Source organism: Cydia fagiglandana, chromosome 4 (genome assembly GCF_963556715.1).
Source record: "Cydia fagiglandana chromosome 4, ilCydFagi1.1, whole genome shotgun sequence".
In the NCBI taxonomy this organism is placed as follows: domain Eukaryota; kingdom Metazoa; phylum Arthropoda; class Insecta; order Lepidoptera; family Tortricidae; genus Cydia; species Cydia fagiglandana.
Window position 1 is genome coordinate 5,473,091 of NC_085935.1, and position 19,557 is coordinate 5,492,647.

General features: G+C 38.3%; 2 protein-coding genes across 2 annotated transcripts in view; both read right to left on the reverse strand.

The window, feature by feature from the left end:
• The window catches only part of LOC134663544 (uncharacterized), a 216,629-nt gene extending 199,905 nt beyond the window's left edge, over positions 1-16,724 (reverse strand). Inside the window, exon 1 of the mRNA XM_063519941.1 lies at positions 16,451-16,724. Within this exon, the coding sequence (XP_063376011.1) occupies positions 16,451-16,514 (64 nt within the window). The 5' untranslated portion in view covers positions 16,515-16,724. The remainder of the gene's footprint in view (positions 1-16,450) is intronic.
• LOC134663515 (NADH dehydrogenase [ubiquinone] flavoprotein 1, mitochondrial-like) overlaps positions 1-19,557 on the reverse strand; it is a 219,710-nt gene that overhangs the window by 70,788 nt on the left and 129,365 nt on the right. The gene's annotated exons all lie outside the window — the stretch shown is intronic.

Below are 19,557 nucleotides of genomic sequence, written 5' to 3' on the forward strand. Positions count from 1 at the left end.
GAGATGAGATGAGATGAGATGAGATGAGATGAGATGAGATGAGATGAGATGAGATGAGATGAGATGAGATGAGATGAGATGAGATGAGATGAGATGAGATGAGATGAGATGAGATGAGATGAGATAAGATAATCTTTATTGGTAAGTACAATACAGGTACACGTCAGATACAATTTTGTACAATAATCATACAAATTCCACATTACAGAGTAAACATCAACTGAAATATACACAACATAGTAATGTCAACAATTCAAAAGAGAAAAAATAAAAACAATTATCTTCATCAGCAGTTGTACGAATTAAGACCCTCCTTTTGAAATCGGTTTAAATCATAGTTAGAGTTAGACCAAGGTAAGTCTGCAACGATTTTATTAGCACACTCAGTGCATGTGCTCTAGACCGAGTTTAGAGCAATTATTTCATGCAACCGATGATGCCAAAAATGTGAGCGAAGTCCCGTACCGTGATTGGTCCGTTCAAACACACGGACGTCACACAAAGACACTTTCGACTCGAACATGGAGTAAAATTACCGTATGCGTGGCAGAGGGGGTAGCGCGACTATGCTGTCTGGAGGATGTTTTGTCTGTGGTGCTATCAAAATCGTTACAGTCTAACTCTATCAAGCTATCCTAAAATAGGTCTTAGATTATATTCACTTACAAACGCTTACGATCGTCTACCACGCGATTTTGTTTCACCAACTTAATCTCTACTATGCAGGCCCCGTATTATCTCGCCTAAAATTTTAATACGAGACCGAAATTACACGTCATATTTTAACAGAAATGTTTCAGACATCGAGATAACAAACTAACCTTTAATAATTTACTTCGCCACCTGAACATACAGTTGGGTCAAACACATGAAAGGGTCACTTGTGTGGACAATACAAGGAAAGTTAACGATTCAGCAACATATGTAGGTAAGGTACCAGTGGCGGACCGTCCATAGAACTCGATTCCCATCGACTTGTCTGATATTTAGGCTCTCTTGGGCCATTTTCTTTAAACTTATGAAGAAAAGGGAGGGCAACTCAGCTACGGCTTGCCTACGAACAATCTAGACGCGCCGCCACTGGTAGGTACCTACCTACATGTATATATATATATATTCTCCAAGTTTTTCTTATTTGAGTATATAGGTAAAGTGCTGAAAAGCGTAGCGTAAAAATTTGGTACCTATATTAAATTTTGCTTCGCGATGTCTACAGGAAAGACTCAAACGAGTTTTAAGAATGAATACTGTAAAATATGTATAACTCAGTTGCATTGCAAAGGGTATACAGTCAGACCAATTCGCAAATCCAGCAGATTGCGTCCCAAAAGGCAGCCTAATGCAATTTAACCGGTATCCCATTGCATTCACCCTATCCTGCATCCCTTACTTGCACAAACAAATCCGTATTTTCCTCTCACCTGTACAGCACCCTTGCGCTCCCAAATTGTAGCGTTACCATGACGACCGTCCAAAACAAGCATTTACGACCAATTTACATTGATCCCTGATATCTGCTCATTAACTTGAAATTACTGTAAAACAGAATGGCAATCGAAGTTCAGGCTATATTGGTTGTGTATGGGATTAACAAGGCATCTTTATTAAGGGAAAATAAACGTTAATTGGTGGAATTAAAGTGCAATTTGGATTAATTAATGATGAGTTCGTAGGGTAGGTTATGTATTGGTGTTGGGGCGACAATCGGACCGCTTGACAAAGGTTGTGGGGCAGGATTGGTATTTGTAATGTCGTTTTGCACACTGGAGATAACTACTGTAATTGCTGAATAGACTTCCTGAGGAAACCGTGTTATTGGGGTCACAGTTTTCAATTTTGTGGAAGTAGCAGCTAAGCTTAATAATGCTAAGGTTCTGCTGTAAAGGAATGTTATTAATTTTAAGGCTTGAACTGGTATTTTCATGCACTATTGCGCATGACATGATACAAAAATATGAATTGTCTTCCTATTTTACTGCTTTTTAACCAGCAATAATTTTTGTGTTGTATTGCATTGCACATAAGTAAGTAGGTACAATTTAATTTGTACCTTAATAAAAATTGCATTTCAACCTATCTTGTACAGTCACGTGCAATAATATGTTACTCTTCGAAGGCCGCAAAAATATGTGACACACTCTTAAAATATGTGACACACAAAATTAATAAGATCGTGTCAGATATTTTTGCGGCCTTCGTTGTGTAACATATTATTGCAGGTTGTGTATCAATATCAATACGGCAATACCCATATAGGTAACCTAATAAGTGATGAGCATTTGGCCGTTAAAAGCGATAATTTCGCTACATTCGATTCAAACAGGCCTATTCGGATTTCGAGATAATCACAAGATCTAGAGAGGATTTAGAGATCAACTAGATCTACATTAGATATTGACTAGATGTGACTTGGATATCTAAGTCATAACTTGTCGAAATCGTTCAAGAGGACCTCCAGAATCGCGGAAACGTCAAATTTGACATATCTATCTTACAAATATCTTTAAATTATCCATATCTTAACTTGTTGAAGTCTAGTAGAAATCTAATTCATTTTCCGAATCGAGCCGAAAGAAGAAACAGTCATGCCAAAGGTAGTATTGACATCCTTCCTTCCATCCCTAATCCTCAAATTAAACTAGGGTTGCAACCACTGCACACCACTCGAGAAACAAAACACGTCAAACAAGACAGCATTGTCATGTCAGAAAATACTTGGAGAAGAAATCAATTCGCCTCCACGACGAGGGTGCAACCCTAGTCGGGACAGGGGTGAAGATGTCTAGACCGTGTTTCCATTTTCAAAAACAATATTTATTCACTAAACCGAAAAAGTGGCGCCAGCCAGAGACAGTGGGTCCGATTCGGATTTTGAAATAGATATCTATTAGATATCTTTTAGACATCACCAAGATACGATAACGATATGTTTAAGATCCAACCTGTCAAATTTGACATTTGCGCGATTCTGGAGATACTCTTGAACGATTTCCACTGGATATGACTTAGAGATCCAATTCACATCTAATAGATATCTTACTATCTATCTAACGGAAAAGTGACATTGGTTGCCCGAATTGCGCTGCAAAAAAGAACTAGTTGATATCTAAACTATAACGTATCTAGAATGGATCTAGTACGTGTCGTCTCTTGTGAATATCTTGAAGTTCGAATACGGCAGTGTGAGGTTTGATTCTAATTTATCAATTTGTTACGGTTTTGGACTGCCCATATAACCATTCCAGTCGCAGAATCATCAAAGTGGTAACTAAATGTCAGATGTGTCGTAACAGAGTCCACACAATGTGTCTAGAATTGTTTCGAAACAAAGTGTCGTCGCCGTGTGTACACTTTTCCGTAACAAGGTGTCGACACATTTGTGTGCACTTTGCGTGCGGTTTGCGACTAAATCTGACAGCAAATTTGTGACAGCAAATGTCAATATAAAATACCTCTTGAAAACCAAGGTTTGTCAAACTATTATTAGTGTCTCGTGTGCTCGTAAGTAATTCTAGTAAGTCATCATGGGCGATGCAAATGATAATAATCGACCAAAACCATATAAACACCCAACACCCGTCAACCTTTTACAGAAAAGTTATTAAAGAAATGCAATAAGCTATTTAGGTCAGCCAACGAATGCTCAAAAAAGTTGTAGAGGGAAATGCTCGGAACACAATTTTTGACTCTGTAACTTGGTTTGGACAAGTTAGGAAGTGAACATATCAAAAGTCCCCGGCCGTAGCCCTTGAGCGGGGGGATGAGAGGGGGCTTTGAATGTCCCATTTTCCGGTTTTTCGATTATATCTCGGAAACTATGCATCTTAGCGACATGGCCACTTATACAAAATGAAAGTTAATTTAATTTGTTACAAGTTTATTCAGTCAATTTTTTCGATATGTTGAATAGTTTTTGAGATATCCGCTCTTGAAAGTTTATTTAGGGCTCTCAATTTTATCTTGATATATCTACATCCCCCAAGTGAAGTCCCCAATCCGCATTGGGCTAGCGTGGGGACTATAGCCCAAGCCCTCTCGCGCTCGAGAGGAGGCCTGTGCCCAGCAGTGAGACGTATATAGGCTGAGATGATGATGATGATGATGATATCTACATCAGTGAAGGTACTAGGCCGTGTATGGTATCGTTTTCGTATAAATCTGGGTTGCTGAATCCATTTAAGGTATCACATTGAAACCATTCCACAAAATTAAAAAAATCTTTTTAGGGTTCCGTACCTCAAAAGCAAAAAACGGAATCCTTATAGGATCACTCGTGCGTCTGTATGTCTGTCTGTCTGAATACACAAAATAGTTCTTTACCTATAGATGACAGGAAAACCTATTAGAAATGTGCAGTCAAGCGCGAGTCGGACTTAATGTACGGAACCCTTAATACGCGAGTCCGACTCGCACTTGGTCGGTTTTTTTTAAACTCCTCTTGACGCTTAACTGCTGAACCGATTTCGTTGAAATTTGGTATAGAAATAGTTTGCGTCCCGGAACAGGACATAGGATAGATCTTATAACCAAAATCATCTTTTGAAGGTGTAAAAAGTGGCGTGGAAATTTGTACGGGAAATCAATAACCGCTGAACCGATTTATATTAAATTTGGGATGGTCTACATCTTTGATTTAGTTAAAAATGAAAAAAAAACATGACTTCAAACCTAAACTTAAACAGTATTAACTTCAAGAAATCAATTCTGAATTCCCCCCTACACCTCATTTCACACCTTTGAAGGATGATTTTTGAGATAACTTATTATGTCCTGTCTCGGGACTCAAAATATATGTGTACTAAATTTAAATTAAAACTGTTCAGCAGTTTAAGCGTGAAGAGGAGTTTAAAAGAAAGTAAGTTTATATGTTTTTACTTTGGAATGGTGTCAATGTGATACCATAACTAAATTTGGGACTGCGAATTTATACGAAAACGATACCAAACATGGCCTCGTAGCTTTACTGTTGTAGAAGTCAAAATAAAATTGAGAGCCCTAAATTCTTATTACTTGACCAAACTTGTGTAGAAGGAAAAGGAAAAATAAAAGTCTCCGGCAGGAATATAAGACACAAATATAATTTTTTTTTGCGTTACTATTTCAATTATCAAATATAAACATACCTTGATTATATTATTGTAGTGAGATCCTCACAGATAAACAAAAACATTTACTTAAAAAATTACAAGGTCGAAATGTCACGGAACTTATGAGAGTAATACGTGAAAAATAAAAACTTTTATGACAAAAAAATCTGGACACAATTTAAGAAGCATCCAATTGCGTCGAGGAATCATCTGTATTTTTGCTTGTTTCATTACGCTTCTTTTTTTGTCCTTTGTATTCTGTAGCAATTTGTTAGATCTGAAAATAAAGATAACTTGCGTCGTCACGGATGTCGATTTATAGGTTTTAGGGAGTGCAGAATTCGAAAACGATGATCATTTTATAATCCAAGATGGCCGCTACGTATTTTGTCATAAAAGTCGTCATGAATATCGTTTTATAGGTTTTAGGAAGTGCCGATTTCGAAAATGATGACCAGTTTGGAATCCAAGATGTGTGCCGTGCACTTTGTCATAAAAGTCGTCATGGATATCGTTTTATAGGTTTTAGGGAGTGCAGAATTCGAAAATGATGACCATTTTGGATTCCAAGATGTCTGCCGTGCACTTTGTCATATAAGCCGTCATAGATGTTGATTTATAGGTGTTAGGAAGAGCAGATTTCGAAAATGATGACCATGACCAACAAAACGACATCCATGTCGACTTTTAACATAGTGCATGGCCGCCATTTTGGATTTCAAAATGGTCATCATTTTCGAAATCAGGGCCCCCTAAAACCTATAAAACGACACCCATGACAACTTTTATGACATAGTGCGTGGTCGCCATTTTGGATTCCAAAATGGCCATCATTTTCGAAATCTGCGTCCCCTAAAACCTACAAAACGACATCCATGACGACTTTTATGACATAGTGCATGGCCGCCATCTTGGAATCCAAAATGGTCATCGTTTTCGAAATCTGCGCCCCCTAAAACCTATAAAACGACACCCATGACGACTTTTATGACATAGTGCATGGCCACCATTTTGGAATCCAAAATGGTCATCATTTTCTAAATCTGCGCCCCCCAAAACCTATAAAACGACATCCATGACGACTTTTATGACATAGTGCATGGCCGCCATTTTGGAATCGAAAATGGTTATCGTTTTCGAAATCTGCGCCCCCCAAAACCTATAAAACGACACCCATGACGACTTTTATGACATAGTGCATGGCCGCCATTTTGGAATCGAAAATGGTTATCGTTTTCGAAATCTGCGCCCCCCAAAACCTATAAAACGACACCCATGACGACTTTTATGACATAGTGCATGGCCGCCATTCTGGATTCCAAAATGGTCATCATTTTCGAAAGCGGGGCCCCCTAAAACCTATAAAACGACATCCATGACGACTTTTATGACATAGTGCATGGCCGCCATCTTGGAATCCAAATTGGTCATCGTTTTCGAAATCTGCGCCCCTTAAAACCTATAAAACGACACCCATGACGACTTTTATGACATAGTGCATGGCCGCCATCTTGGAATCCAAAATGGTCATCGTTTTCGAAATCTGCGCCCCCTAAAACCTATAAAACGACACCCATGACGACTTTTATGACATAGTGCATGGCCACCATTTTGGAATCCAAAATGGTCATCATTTTCTAAATCTGCGCCCCCCAAAACCTATAAAACGACATCCATGACGACTTTTATGACATAGTGCATGGCCGCCATTTTGGAATCGAAAATGGTTATCGTTTTCGAAATCTGCGCCCCCCAAAACCTATAAAACGACACCCATGACGACTTTTATGACATAGTGCATGGCCGCCATTTTGGAATCGAAAATGGTTATCGTTTTCGAAATCTGCGCCCCCCAAAACCTATAAAACGACACCCATGACGACTTTTATGACATAGTGCATGGCCGCCATTCTGGATTCCAAAATGGTCATCATTTTCGAAAGCGGGGCCCCCTAAAACCTATAAAACGACATCCATGACGACTTTTATGACATAGTGCATGGCCGCCATCTTGGAATCCAAATTGGTCATCGTTTTCGAAATCTGCGCCCCTTAAAACCTATAAAACGACACCCATGACGACTTTTATGACATAGTGCATGGCCACCATTTTGGAATCCAAAATGGTCATCATTTTCTAAATCTGCGCCCCCCAAAACCTATAAAACTACACCCATGACGACTTTTATTACATAGTGCATGGCCGCCATTTTGGATTTCAAAATGGTCATCATTTTCTAAATCGGGGCCCCCTAAAACCTATAAAACGACATCCATGACGACTTTTATGATAGTGCATGGCCGCCATCTTGGAATCCAAAATGGTCATCATTTTTGAAATCTGCGCCTCCTAAAACCTATAAAACGACACCCCTGACGACTTTTATGGCATAGTGCATGGCCGCCATTTTGGATTCCAAAATGGTCATCATTTTCAAAATTGGGGCCCCCTAAAACGTATAAAACGACATCCATGACGACTTTTATGACACAGTGCATGGCCGCCATTTTGGATTCCAAAATGGTCATCATTTTCGAAATCGGCACTCCCTAAAACCTATAAATCGACACCCATCTCGACTTTTATGACAAAGTGTTTGGCTACCATCTGCATGCAAGACATTTCTACTATTTTTACGTACAAAAATGGCCCCATGTCAACTTCCAACCGAGATTTAATCGATAATTTATTCGATTAATGTTCAGATTAATTCAATTTCAATCTATGTTAGGTCGACTAAACTAATCGTGATTAAAATTTGAGGATTAACTTTTTTTTATTCCATTAATTAGTCGAATAAACAGTTAATCTATTAAGTCCCATCTCTGACCACGTCATTTTTACACTTTGAGAATATCTGAAAACAAATGAACACAAGGAGCCATTTTGCAAATCCAGTAACTTTGTTATTACTTTTGACAGCGCGTGTCATGTGTCTACACAGAGTCGACACAAAGTCGAAACATTTGCGACTACTTTGTGACTGCAATATTTCTCAGCCTTAAACCATATTTATACATCATAATTAACAAGTTTCGTAGTATGTAAAGCGTTATTTCTGTTATTTAAGTATAGTATACGCATCGAAGTACTAAAAATGCATCAAATAATATATTTATGAACACAAGCACTGAGAAGTAAACAATTTCATTTCCGGCTAAACTAAAACAATGTGGTGGCGCGTTGATTATATTACACTTAGTTTATCAAATCACTCGAGCAGTTTAATTCCCCATAATAATTTAAGTCCTATTGTAATATAAATGCAAACAATATATAATTACGTCTTGTAATCCGGTTTAGAGATGGCGTATTAATGTCACTTATTTTTATTTAACTATTTTTCCATCTGACAGTTTCCATTTGACAGGAACAAAATGAACGAATGAACGAATGATTTTGGCATAAAGTAGTCGCAAACCCGAAACAATGTGTGCACACGGCGACCACACTTTATGTCACTTTGTGTCATGTGTCGACCCTTCCCCATTTCTGGTAACTGTGTCGGCACGGCGACGACTCTGCGACTGGAATTGTGACCGAAACAGACGGTGTCGACACAAGATGTGTCTACACGGCGTCGTAACGGCGACTGGAAATGGTTGTATGGGTGGTTTTGATATGAACTTGATGATCGTCTTGATGATTGGCGCGCATCTCACGCACGTAGGATATTCAAGGTCGTATCAAAATAAGATCAAAACCTTAACAATTTGTTAAATCGGAATCAGGCCCTATATCCAATCGCTTTTAAATATTTTTCTATGATACAATTTTACTCTGATCACAGAATAAATAATAGTACTAGGTACAGAAGACTCACTCTCTAACAAAACGCGTCTGTTACCATGAGCACAGATATGGCTGCTAGGTGGCGACAGCGCCACGCGCGGCTTATGGCTTTCCCCAAAATTAGGGTAGAACGGATGTACTTATAGCTACCTGTAGCAAAGCGACGAAATCACGGGGTGAGCCACGCCTGCTCTGATATACAAGTACTTAGTCCAGACAGTCTATCTGCGCATAATCTATCAGTATCTCTATCTTTAGGTACTTTAAATAGAAGTAAACAAATAATATGCAAATTTTCGGGTAGTTATAACATTTATTGATTAACCAACCAAATACAAAACCACCTGGAAGTGTCACTAAGCAACCTGATTGTAACCTGCATTATTTGATCATGTAATGTTTTCAAATGGCTTCTTCAGCCAGTTGAGGGTAGATTTTGTTTACTCTTTTTTTAAATACCTTAAGATATGTAGACTATAGGGCAAATAATAAAAAAAATAAGAATGTGCAACATAAGTTATATTGAATAACATATATTTTATCCAGTTATTTGCATTAACCCAACGCCATTTGTCGTGTCGCGTGCGACAATGCGAACGTGTTAACCTTTCTTCAGGATTGCCTGATAAACATGAACCGCTGCTTTGCATAAAAATCGTGACAAGAACATTTTTATTATAAAACACTTTGTGAAGCTTTATTCATAGTATTTTAGAGGTGGGTTAGGTTTCTTAATACCTGCGCACTCATATTTTTGGTTATATTGTTGGTTTTAAGAGAGAGTTTTTTATCCATAAAAATATGCTAAGACTCAAAAATAAAGACGTATTAAAATAGGTTATGTTAACATTTTAAGGGCCATTGCACGCTCCAGGGTTAGCCAACTAACTCGGAGTTAACTGTTTATGCAGTACGTTTAACCCTGTATAAACGGTTAACTTCGATTTAGTTGGCTAACCCTGGAACACGCAAGTAGCTCTAATTGCCACTTGCACCATCCCACTGACCCCCGGGGTTAACCGGTTAAACCGTTAACCCAGTGTCAAATTGTACTGATAACCATGGTAACTCAAGGTTTAACCGGTTAACCCCGGGTTAGTGAATGGTGCAAATGGCCCTGAAGACTAGCAAATGAAGTCAAATATCATAGAAAGCGTAGGTACCAAATAATATACTCCGCCTGGTACTCTCTTCCCGTCTTTTCTAGGTCACCTGACTGACACAAGCCTACGTCATCATGCGACAGCGCTATATGATAATATGCGATAGCGCTATATATAGCGGCCATGTTATTGTGACGTAGGCTTGTGTCACTCTGCGAAGAGAAGACCATGTTTTATTAGACTATGGTAGGTACTAACCTTTAATGTAATACCTACTGTATTTCTTTTTACGGACCAAAGATCACTTTGTTATCGAATATTCTGACTGTCCCTTTTTATCCCGTCGACTGTCCCTTTTTATATGTCAAATGATCGTGTTTGCAGTAAAACTCTACGCACTTGTCAGGATCGAGATAACGCATCCCGTGGGTCAGGTGGGACTCTTTAATTATTAACACGCGCGGAGGGTGGCAACCCTAACATAACTGCCTTTAACATGCAGCAGGGCGTAACCGACTGTACACAATTCGTTTATTCTCTATCCATTGAGAGTAGCTTTTATTTAACTATACTGGTGCGAAAATTCTAATAAGTTAATTATATTCCTATAACATTCTAAAAAACCGGCCAAGTGCGTCGAACTCGCGCATGAAGGGCTCCGTACCATTACGCAAAAAAATGCAAAAAAACACGTTTGTTGTCTGGAAGCCGCACTCAAATATTTATTTTATTTTGTATGGTGGTGGGTGGCGGCTAGGTTCGCCAAACTCTTAAAAATACCTACAAGTAAGTACGATTAGGTAGGTAACTGTCCTAAATGATGAAATAAATATCGTTAGTCATAAACTAAACGAAGAATTGCGTAGGTTTCGACTCTCATTAAAGTCATTAATAAGAGTCAGTCGTTATCCTTAAATGGAATGCTATCCTAAGTCACTTAGGCCACCTAAGGGTCCGACATTCTACAACTAATTATAAATATTTACTAAGTAGACTCAGACCAAGCTAACTATGCATGGCATTTTTTTTATATACCTACTTACCTAAGTGAGTGACCCGCTATAATTGATTTAATATGTCAGTGTCTCACGGAAGTTTTGTTATTCAAATGTAATATTTTTATAAAAATATTATGTCGTTTATAGCTTTTTATTTTCATTTGTTAAGAAACAAACAGATTAACATGAAATAGTCGATAATGCCGCATTTCATGGAAGTTTGACGTTTAAAATAATAACACTTGCACTGCGTGGTCTATCAAAATCGTTGCAGACTTGTCTTGGTCTTACTCATGGTCTCTAAAATGTAAACTTTTCCAGACAACCATTGAAATTGGACAAATCATTTTAAAATCCTACTTACATGCATCAAAATGGCTAATCATAATAAGCTAGCATTATGCTGATTTGGGTTCATTTAATGAAGCACACTTAATTTTCTGTTCGTCCATTTTTGTTGTTTAAAAATTGCACTAGCACCAAATGCAGCTTTCACGTTCCATGATTAATCGATGTACGACGAAAGTGCACTCAGTGTCTCTCATTGAATAAGTGTATTCGCGTTAAATAGACTTTTGGCAAAGATACTTGGCACGATACCTCAGGACTTTCCTCTCGAGTTTAATTTTGTGGATTTGTGCAGCCAAAAATGTAGGTACAGTCAGAATCAAATAGGTGGTGACGGCCAAAGTGGCCAAATAAATCATAACACACCCTTATTCTATGGTAGTAGAAATAAGGATGTGTACCGATCAGTGGCGGCGCCTCAAACATATCCATAGGCAAGCCGGGGCTAATTTGGCTTACATATTTCCTTTACAACTCTGGTCAAACGTCCAAAAACAGGCAAGCCGGTGGGAATCGGCTTTTATGGACACGCCGCCACTGGTACCGATATATTTAGCCACTTTGGCCAATTTCGCCATCACTTTTTGATGCTAACGAAAAACTTAACGATTTGGAACCATTCCAAACCATAAAAAATTATTCGTTAAGCTGGCGTTGGCGAGATGACCTTGACGTATTTAATAGGAACTGGTGGGAGACGGGTCAAAACCGGGATAGGTACGTGGAAAGGGAGGAGGGAGGCCTTTGCCCAGCAGTGGGACACTCTTAGACTCATATTTATAAATACCTAAATATAAATAAATTAAGTTAACATGCAGTTTCGATAGAAGTTTAAAGACTTATATTCCGACGCTACTTTATCAAAAAGACAGATTACGCTGTAAGAAGTTCATGTCCTTAATTTATTTTGGAATTTTATATGTAAAAGCGTTTTGTCTACACATATCGTTCTAAATATAGGTAAAATAATTAACATAAACTTAAAATTAGCCGCTGACATGACAACAGCAATATGCGAGCATCTAATGCGTAGCGCTGCTGTTAAAACCACATAAAAACTTTACGACTCCCACCAGAAAAATTACTAACACCAGCCCACAATAAACACCATCTTAACCACTTAGAGGAAAACCACTAAAAGACGGGAAAAAACCGGGCAAGTGCGAGTCGGATACGCGCACGAAGGGTTCCGTACCATAATGCAAAAAAAAAACGGTCACGTATCCAAGTAATACTGACCCCGCCCGACGTTGCTTAACATCGGTCAATAATCACGTTTGTTGTATGGGAGCCCCACTTAAATCTTTATTTTATTCTGTTTTTAGTATTTGTTATTATAGCGGCAACAGAAATACATCATCTGTGAAAATTTCAACTGTCTAGACAGTCATGGTTCGTGAGATACAGCCTGGTGACAGACGTACGGACGGACGGACAGCAGAATCTTAGTATGTAATAGGGTCCCGTTTTACCCTTTGGGTACGGAACCCTAAAAAAAGCGTAGTCATGTTGTAACAAAAGTCGTAAAAAAACTGTCATACACATGTACAGCGTTGATGTCAAACGATTACAAATCGGAAATCAATCCATCAAGAAAACGCTCCGCTAAAGGTGTTGGGATTAGTTCCCATTCACGAACGAATGATTAATGATTGTCGTTCATTCCCTTCATTCCCATGTTTACGGGAGGTTTAACCGTTGTAAACTAATAGGAGTGGTAAAGTTAGCCGGTTTGTGTATGCGTGTTGTAAACGAAGTTGGTAGTAAAAATCAATAATAGAGTCTTTTATTTTTAGCATTAGATAAAAGGCAAACAATGTTGGCTTTTTTTGATGGGCATCCAATTATTTCTGACCTATAAAATCCCGAGATTTAAAATTATTTTCAGTATAAAACTAATTTGGCAACGCGCTCTAAAAAAAGTCGGTATTATTTCCGCGTACGGATTGCCAAAACAACTAAATAATAAAAGTCATTTCAGTCTGGTGATGCAATGAATTGCCGGATTTACTTCCCGAATGTGCAACATTTATTTTGGAAGACTGCATTTTAAGGTCACTTGTGAAAAATATACATAGGTACCTACCTAAATACTAAAAACGACATATAGGTATTTGGTACCTATTGTATTGGTTACCTTTTAAAATATGTATAGTGTGTAGATAGATGGTATTTCTGGAAATAACTTAATTACGTGCCACAAAAGTTAACAAACAAAAACACAGATATTAACAAAAGAAGATTCAGCAAAATATTTGCCACCTTTCTAATAATTCCATTCGTTTCATATTTATTTTTAATTACTTCCGCAATCACTGCACACAATGCAAAAATAGTATTTTCTAATGTATTCTAACCTACCATTCATGTGCCGTATGAACGCGACCATTAAAAAAACTATTCACAATAGCACCCCTCGATTCTACTAATATCAAATCACCGTGATTAAGAAGCTTGAAAAAATTGGCCAAGTGCGAGTTAATACAAGTTAAGCGGGGTTCTAAGAAAATAACTATTATAGTAAATGTTGTTTTTAAATTGGAGCAAGCCTCAACCTTTTCTTAGGCTTATATTAAGATGAACACATGAAATGCAATATACCTATTTTATTCACATAGTTTTTACTTAAAAGAGTTAGGTCGGGTACCAAACAATTTCGGGTACAATAGAACCACTTTGGCAAGCACGGATACGTATAAATTACATTACTTAATTGAAACAAAGGCAAAGGCTAACTATTTAGTGAGTTATTCGTCCGAATTGTAAGTACAGTCAGCTCCGTGAACCGTCAATTATACAGTCCTTTGTACACACCGCTTACAATAATTGTCCAACATACCTATACTTACTTAATTTGGTTTATATGTGTTATGTAAAGCCATCCTTAGCATTATACATTATAGTTAAGGATACCTGTTTTCCTGGATCTCAGAAACCCTTATAAATTTCAAATTAAAATTCCCAAATTTAGGTACATTATATATATATATATATTATGGTAAAGGCTGGTTTATACATATTATGTAAAGCCATCCTTAGGATTGTAGATTTTAGTTAAGTATACATGTTCTTCTGAATCCCAGAGACCCTTATAAATTTCAAATTTAAGTTCCTAATTTAGGTAGGTATTAAAAACTTGGAACGCTATAATAGTTACGCGTCTAAATGCCTTCGAAAATACGAATATTTGTTGCTGCACGGATCCCTAAACCTTGCCCCAGTGGCTTAATGGCCGCCTGTCAGTCCGTATGAAATTATCATCTGTGCCATATTCCTAGGGATAGAGAAGGGGATAGTGATGAAGCCATTTGTCAAATACGCTCGCGGATTTATTTTCTATGAATTTAATTTAATTTTCTGATTTTATCTATGAAAGAGAAAGGCCTAAGAATCTTTCGCTTTTTGAATATTACCGGCGCAAAAGATTTACTCAAACAAGACCGAAGTGATCCCATAAGTGTTCCGTGAACAAAGTTTTGTACGGAACACTAAAAAGCGACTTTCTGACATGGAGAATGTGTTCAATTTGGTTTTTTATCTATAAACATAAACCGATTTTTTAATCTTCTCAATAACCCTGTTTTTCTATTTCCTAGCCTATTTTCTTTATCATAGCAAACTGATAAATTATTAGGTTCAAAATGGCAACTATTCCATTACCAATTAGCATGATACTTTTCACTTCGCCTGTTTAAAATTCCAGCTTACCCAACATAGGTAAGTGAAATGCACATTGCATATGCACAACCTTAAGTTTACCGTAGGTTCAACGTTCGTTTGGATACCATGACAAAAAGCCGTTTGTTTCCCTAGATATCATCATCCAACGCGAAGTTATGCAAATTATGTATAATACCACCACTTTGTACCTACCATACGTACAAACCACCTTCAACTATTACTAGCAATATTAAATAGTTACCTACTTGCTAAAATTTCTTAGAGGTAAACAATAATCGCCCTTTACTAATTGAGAAATCATGCCTAAGTACACCTATGCAACGCCATTAGTTTCGAACAAAATAAATCAATAGGGCAATCTGACAGTTACCCAAATGCCCAATTGTTCACGACTCCAGACGAATGCATCGTGATACCTATATACTTACCTATATCTATTATTTAATGACTCCTTGCACTTGTACCTAACAATTGTCATCCACCGAATTGCTTACACACTTCGCGCCTTCGCCCTCGCACGGTGCACCAGTCAAATTCGCACAACGCAAAATACTACCCTCCATCATTCGGTAACTACTGTAACTACTCGTAGACATAAATAATCAGCCAAGCTCGATAGTTTATTTATACAAACAAACGTAGTTTCGCACAAAAGCCCGATTATTTTCTTTCAAAGCTTTCGCAAACAAACTGCCACGCTACGGTGGAGTTCTATCGTCATGTCCAGCGCTGTTCGGTACATTTGTTTGCGGTGTTTGGCAAAAAAACAGTCTGGAGAAATACCAGACTATTGCGAATCGGTACCTGTTGTTATCGAAATACAAACAGGGATATACAGGATGTGTAAGTTTAACCGTACAGTCACCTGCAATAGTACCTAGAATCAGACCAAGATTAGTCTGCAGCGGATTTGATAGCTCACCCAGTGAAAGTGTTATTTTAAACGTCAAACTTCTATGAAATTATGACGTATAAATGACACTTGCACTGCGTGGGCTATCAAATCCGCTGAAGACTTTTTTTGGTCAGACTCTACCTATGTTATTCTTTGAGGGTCGCAAAAATACGTGAGACGCTCTTATTATGGCTCTACTCGTACAAATAAAATCGTGTCAGATATTTTTGCGGCCTTCGCTGTGTAACATATTATTGCAGGTGACTGTACCTGGTCATTAAATACTGAACAACTATTAACTATAGGATCAGCCCCAAGGAGTTTATCACTTTATAAAGTATCTTTTGCTTTCGTTGTTTTGTTTTTTATCTCTTTGTAGATGTAGAGCAAATTTAAAGCTTTATGCAGTGTTCTTCTTAAAGCTATTAACACATACATTACACTACATACTCACTAGGTACTCTTAATTTAATAGGATTAGCTAGTCTATATTCGTGATTATATTTAAGTAACGAAATAGTTTTAATTAAAGTATTTTATCTTACCTATAAGCCCATCCACTCCCAATACCAACAATCCCACGTGCCATAGCGCGAACGCGCTCAACATTTTCCCAAACTCACATCCTTCACCATTTTCCAACACCAAACACTATCAGATAACATTTAAAACGCACTAATCACACAATCTCATTAACTCACACACGCCATTGTATTTAATAATTGGATTTAAAGTTGAATGACAGCGTACGTAAATACGAGAGACGTGAATTTGAACGCGCGCGACGCGTACTCTCCCTTTGAAAGCTGGCGCGGTACTGAATTTTCTTCGTAGCCGTAGCGGAGCGTAGCGTCAAGCGTTTTGGGAAAGCCCTCAAAGATTGATCGAATTTTCATTACCGTGCACGTGTGGGTGACGATGACGGTCTGTAGTTCAGTTTGTCTATGACGTGTGCAGTGGAGAGAATGGGGTAAATAAATCTGCCGTCGAAAAGAGAAAATTGGCAATGAATTAATTTCGCAGTGAAGACCTTATCGGCTCGATTCGGGAAATGAATAAGAGATGAAATAGTAAAGATATGTGACGTTCCACGACAAAAGGTACCTTATGGCGGCTGGCGCAGCGATTCGGGAAATTAATTAGAGATTCACTAGATATGAAGTAGTAAAGTTATGTGACGTTCCACGACAAAAGGTACTTTATGGCGGCTGGCGCTATAATATTGGAGCGACGTTAATAATTGTAAGCGCCAACCACCATACGGTACCTTTATCCGTGGGACGTCACATATCTTTACTATATCGTATCTATTTAATCTCTAATTCACTTTCCGAATCACGCCGTAAAAAGCGTAAAATCGTTTCTTTTTATATGTGTTAGTTAGTCCAACTAACGAGCAGACGAGTGCCTATGGGAAGTTTTAATTTTACCTTACACAATATCTTTTGTATACGGTCCGAGCCCGAAAAAATCACCTAAGATAATCCATACTAACTACCTATACAAATAAGTACTTTGGACTTGCCGCCACTTTGACCGACCCAAATGTCATACGCCATCAACAATCGTCGCCGTGAAATGTCTCCACGCCCGCGGGCGCCAATCATCAAGATCGGAGGCACGCCCGCACATTAGTATAGCAAAAGGGCCGGTATCACCTTAACTAGAGACGAGTTATTGATAGACTGACAATCATAGACTTCTGAACACAAGTCCGTAAGGCAACGGCAATCTGTGTTACAGAGCGATATTGAGATTATCATGGTAAACTCGGAAACCGTGTACGTGTGAATTAGGTAGGTAATACATAATGTACTTAAAATGTCGCGTCATCGTTGTTATATAATAACGCTCAGCTTAAAATCACTAGGCAGTCTTATAGAAAAATTTAATAAGCTTTGCTCTCTGCTTTAGGCCAAGCGCGCACAACGATTTTCTGTCGTGGTATAATTTTGTCGCAGAAATGCAACGTATGTGTTATTATGTCAGTGCACGCACATGCGAGAAAAAAATATGTATTAGAGCTCGAATCTAAAATCGTGTTGCAAAAATTTAAATCACAATGCGCGCAGGATCTTATACTGCAGATCGTCATAGAATCCGAAAGTTAAAGGCGTCGGGAAAAAATAATTTAACAGGGACCTCATGATACAATAATGAGAAACGCGAATTTATACATTTCCAAAAAGTTGGAAAACTTCACAGTACCTAATACACTATCATTTTGGAATTGTAAAATTTTGTGTGAATAAGAAGTGGGAATTTCGCAAAGCGTATTGACAATCTTCATTGTTTACTTATCTTTGGCTAAATAACATAAAGGGCTCATTCGACTCTGCTCACGTCATGCGCCCTTTCCCATGTTATTTCAAAAGAGCTTAACTGCATATAGGCGTCAATGTCGTTTCAATATCTTTAACAAAATAGATACCTACCTGAGCCGCCGGCGTTTTGATAAAAAACAAATAAATTCGATGGGACATGACGGGAATTGGGAATAATGAGAGTATGAAAGGTTGTTGACAGTTCGTTGCCCTTACCCTTTGAACGCAACGCCTATCGTGTGCGGTGCGTCATCGTACACCTTGTGGGAATGCACGAAGGTTAATATTGGGATGTAGCCGCAAGCGTCATTTGACGTCTTTAGCGGTCAAACTGTTGACCAGTAAACCATTGAACGCCAAGCCTATTAGATATAACGTGCCTAGGTGCGTAACGTATAAGGACTGACGATGATTGCACCAAACTGTCAACGTCTATAATACCTCATCATATTCAAGATGGCATTATTTTTTAATGGGAATACGTCTCAATTAGGTACCTAAAGACAATTTGCTATGGTTTAACATGCCTTTAGTGCACGTACAAATTATATATCAGATTAGGTAAACAATTCTTGAAGAAAAGCGCGTACCTACGTTGCGGCTAAGTGTACCTGTAGGGAATAACTATTTTGGAATAAGTAAAAAATAAATTTAACCGTTAATCATTTATTCATAAGTTTCATAACTATAATTATAACAAGGAGGAAGTCAAACAAAATCGAGAAATTATCGCCTAATACTGTAACTCTCTCTTCCATACTTGGCCTGGGGTGTAGTTCGTAACAACTACCTATATACCTAATCTGTGGTGTAGGTACCACCTAAATTCGTGGTAGAGACTCGATAGACGCAGTCAGCTCGATATTAAAGGGGATAAGGGCGGCCGCATGCGGGTACATGAGCCTGTATGCTTCCCAGATGGCATCACCTGCCACACCGGAGATGTTCTCGACGTCTTTCTGGGTTCGCTTATCGTTTGACACCTGAAAAAAAATTATAGATAATATTTTCGTAAGTAATTAATTGCTTCGAAACAAAAATTGGTTAGTCTTCCCTTCTTAGTCAAAAGACTAGTGTACAAAGCACTGCGAAGGTGCGTACGCTCCCTTCTGCTTCTATTGAGCCTTTACTAATAGCCCCCGTTTAGCCTATTGTGACAGAAGTAACAGGGTAACACGGAATTGTACACTGACAAGCATGGCCTGACATGCTTTTGGCCGGTTTTTAATTTTACACAGAGTGGCGCCACACAGCCGATTTGTAAGAGAGTTGTAAGCGAGGCGAGCGCGCAGCGAGTTCGCCACGAGCGCGCAACGAGTTCGCCGTGG